Source organism: Primulina huaijiensis, chromosome 15 (genome assembly GCF_012295235.1).
Source record: "Primulina huaijiensis isolate GDHJ02 chromosome 15, ASM1229523v2, whole genome shotgun sequence".
In the NCBI taxonomy this organism is placed as follows: domain Eukaryota; kingdom Viridiplantae; phylum Streptophyta; class Magnoliopsida; order Lamiales; family Gesneriaceae; genus Primulina; species Primulina huaijiensis.
Window position 1 is genome coordinate 4,107,502 of NC_133320.1, and position 3,725 is coordinate 4,111,226.

At 38.1% G+C, this 3,725-nt stretch overlaps 1 protein-coding gene across 1 annotated transcript; it reads left to right on the forward strand.

The window, feature by feature from the left end:
• The first annotated feature begins 212 nt into the window (after positions 1 to 212).
• LOC140960319 (probable LRR receptor-like serine/threonine-protein kinase RKF3) lies at positions 213 to 2,531 on the forward strand. The gene has a single exon (XM_073418548.1). It carries the CDS (start codon positions 452 to 454, stop codon positions 2,342 to 2,344), a length of 1,893 nt encoding a protein of 630 aa, XP_073274649.1. The 5' UTR covers positions 213 to 451; the 3' UTR covers positions 2,345 to 2,531.
• The last annotated feature ends 1,194 nt before the right edge of the window (positions 2,532 to 3,725 follow it).

Sequence of the window (3,725 nt, forward strand, 5' to 3'; positions counted from 1 at the left end):
AATTTCTTTTAATCACCAACTCTATTATTTTAAAATCTTATTCTTTCAAAAATAATTCTCTATTTTTTATATATATATATATATATATATATATAACAGGTATATATATAAATAAAAACAACAATGTGTTGCGTGTTTGATTATTTCATAATATAATATAAAATCTAAAATTGTTTGATTATTTCATATTTTCAAATTCTTTTCTACTGCCTTCTGAGAACCTACCTGGTTTTGTCCCCCTCTCCAACAACTCAACTCGGATCTCCATTTTGGCTGGCTGACTGCTCTAAATGAGCTCCATCCCAATTTTCCTTGCACATCAACATCACTCCCTGTACAATTCCACCTCATTCAACCCACTAATGCGATCTTCGCCGGCCCTCTCTCGAACTTGTCAAAGTGTGATCTTTTTCTCACCCAATTGATATCCGAAACCCAGTTTGGAGCTCACATGGGTCGTTTGATTTGTTGTGTTGTGTTTATGGTGTTGATTTTACAAGTATTCATTACTCTCGGCAGTGCTTCGACTGTATGTCCCATGGATTTCGGCACTCTGAAGCGGCTGGCGCGGGGCGAGAAGCTTCTGAGCGTTGATCCCAGCTCCGAGTGCCAGTATATCCGGCAAGGTCTCCGACTCGTCCAATCAGAGTATCTCCGTCGCAGCAACTCGTTCCTCCCTCCCCTCGATTCGGCTGAGTCCTGCTGGGACTCGTACGATTCGCTGGTCGACGACTATACGCCCAATTACAACATTCGCGAGCGCTGCGGCTTTCAAACGGCATGGATCGCTCGCGGATGCATGAACATCACCACCCGCGACAGGTTTGAGTATGTCGTCCCGCAAGCCGCGCTGAATGACGTAGTCAGGGCGTGTAATCAATCGCTGCTCAACAACTCCCCTTGCGCTACGTGCACCATCGCGCTTTCTAGTCTTCAGGCATCTTATCTCTCAGGGCCTACGGATGGGAATGTCTCCGATTGCACGGCATATCCGTTTATCTACGCCGCAGCTTTTGCTAATCAGTTCGGGCCTACTGACCAAGGTACGGCAAAGTGTTTGTTTAATCTCGACTTTACATCTTCTAATTCGAGTGGTAGGACGAGAGTGATCGTGATTGCTGCTGTGACGGCGTTTTGTGGACTCGTATTGATTCTTGGTTTTTCTGGGTTTTGGTTTTTGAGGAGGAAAAAGGAAAGAGGTTCGAGGCAAAAGTGGAAGAATATGAGAAATTCTGGTGATGTGCGTTTTGGATTGGATTCCATCAGTGCGAGCACTAATTTGATTAGGTTTACATTTGATGAAATTAAGGCCGCAACAAACAATTTCTCCAGGGCGAATATAATTGGGAAAGGAGGTTATGGAAATGTTTACAAAGGTGTGTTACCAGATGGTACTGAAGTGGCATTGAAGAGGTTCAAGAATTGCTCCGCTGCTGGAGATTCAAATTTTACGCACGAGGTAGAAGTCATCGCTAGTGTCAGGCATGTAAACTTGGTGGCTTTGAGAGGGTACTGTACCGCCACGACTCCAATGGAAGGGCACCAAAGAATAATTGTGTGTGATTTGATGAAAAACGGCAGCGTTCATGATCATTTGTTTTCATTATTGGATACGAAGTTGAGTTGGCCTATACGCCAGAAGATTGCGCTTGGTACAGCTAGGGGCTTGGCCTACTTGCATTGTGGAGCACAACCTGCTATTATTCACAGGGACATCAAAGCTAGTAACATACTCTTGGATGAGAAGTTCGAGCCCAAGGTTGCGGACTTTGGATTGGCAAAGTTTACTCCAGAGGGAAAGACTCACTTGAGTACTAGAGTCGCAGGTACAATGGGATACGTAGCACCTGAGTATGCATTATATGGACAGTTGACGGAGAGGAGCGACGTTTATAGCTTTGGGGTCGTACTCCTTGAATTGATAAGCGGGAAAAAAGCACTCATGGCGATTAATGATGGACAACCTACTCTTTTGTCTGATTGGGCTTGGTCCTTGATTAGAAAAGGAAGAGCAATGTCTGTTGCCGAAGAGAATATGCCTGATTTGGGTCCTCCAGACATTGTGGAGAATTATGTTTTGGTGGCTGTTCTTTGTTCACATCCACAGTTGTATGCCAGGCCGACAATGGACCAGGTCGTTAAGATGCTGGACATGGATGTTCCGATACCTTCAATACCCGAAAGACCAATATCTTTGATTGCAAATATTGATGACATCGAGAGGTCGGTGAGCAGTAGTGGATCCGGGCAATTGTCCACCCCTGCTGGTTATCAGACTTATACACTTGAGGAAGAGCATCATGTGAAAGAGAGGAAGAAGAATGAGAAATCTGTTGATAGGTGATAAGGGAGATTGGCTAATTAGCCTTCTGTAAATAAGTTATCAGGAAATTCCCACCAGAATTTGCATCTGTGTAGCCATTGCTTCATTGACAAGGACTTCCGTTGTACTTTTGTAAAAAATTATAGGCAAGTTTTTGTATTCTTTCTTATGTGTTTGTTCATCGGGTATTAGACAACAAACGATCCAAACCAGAACTTCGTGTTTTTAAAAGTTTATTATTATAATTTTACATTATATATAAATAAAATATAAAATAATAAAATTTAATATTGTTCATAATTGTCCAAGTTTTAGCATGGTTATGTATAAAAATTATTGATCAATATTTTTTTCCACGAAATATATAAAAATATAGGGATGTGTATTGTGTAGGATTTTATTAAAGCCCTGGAATAAAATACAAAATATATAACATTAAAATTTAAGATCAAAAGTAAGCTTTTATTATTATTATTATTACAAAAATTATAAAATATCCGCAAGTGTTTAATGTTCATAATTATATTGTCCAATTTTTTGTATGGGTATATAAAAAATCCAGCATTTCATCCCAGGGTTGAACACATTGGAGTCCAATTTCACTTTGTACGAGAATTAGCAGAAAAAGGAAGTGTTGATATGCAGAAGATCCATACAAAATATAAAATAGCTGATATTCTGACCAAGCCAGTGAACATTGATAAGTTTGAGTGGTGTAGATCCTCAAGTGGCTTAGCAGAACGTAAGCAGTAAGGAATGACAAGATTGAAAATATGTGTGGAGAAGTGTTTGATTCTCAATCAAATCTCCAAATGGGAGAAATTTCAGCAAAATATTTAGTAAAATAGGGTCGACAAATTGCATTAAATGAGCGGACAACATTTAATGTTGAAGTTGTCAAATTTGTTGGAATTTTCAGATGACGCATTTTAAATAAAGAATCAAGTTGCAATTTTTCCCCAGTTCTTTTTAAAAAACAATAAAGTTTCCCATTTTAATTTAATATATTTAAAGATATACTGAAACTGTAATTTGAAAGAGGAATAAACCTCGTCTTTAATATTGTAAATCTAGAATATTAAAAATGATAAACGTGCTCAAAACGATTAGAAATATATATATAATCAAAAGCAATTATGAATAGCTTAATTTAAACATTACTTCATTTGCATCATACATTAATTACGTTTACACTAAAAAAAACTTAAATCTTCTCCATAATCATACTCAATCGGCTATGTATCCCATACTTATGAAAACTGATTCAACGTCACAAAATAACTCGAAAAAACTTATGTTCTACAATTTTAAATTAGACAATCGATTATATACGTGACTTTTAAAGCTATTGTTGGCGACTATTCTTCACAAAACAAGCAAAAAAAAAAAAAAAAAAAACTAC

Coding starts and splice junctions, on each gene's coding strand:
- LOC140960319 (XM_073418548.1), top strand. CDS start 452: ATGGGTCGTTTGATTTGTTGTGTTGTGTTTATGGTGTTGATTTTACAA.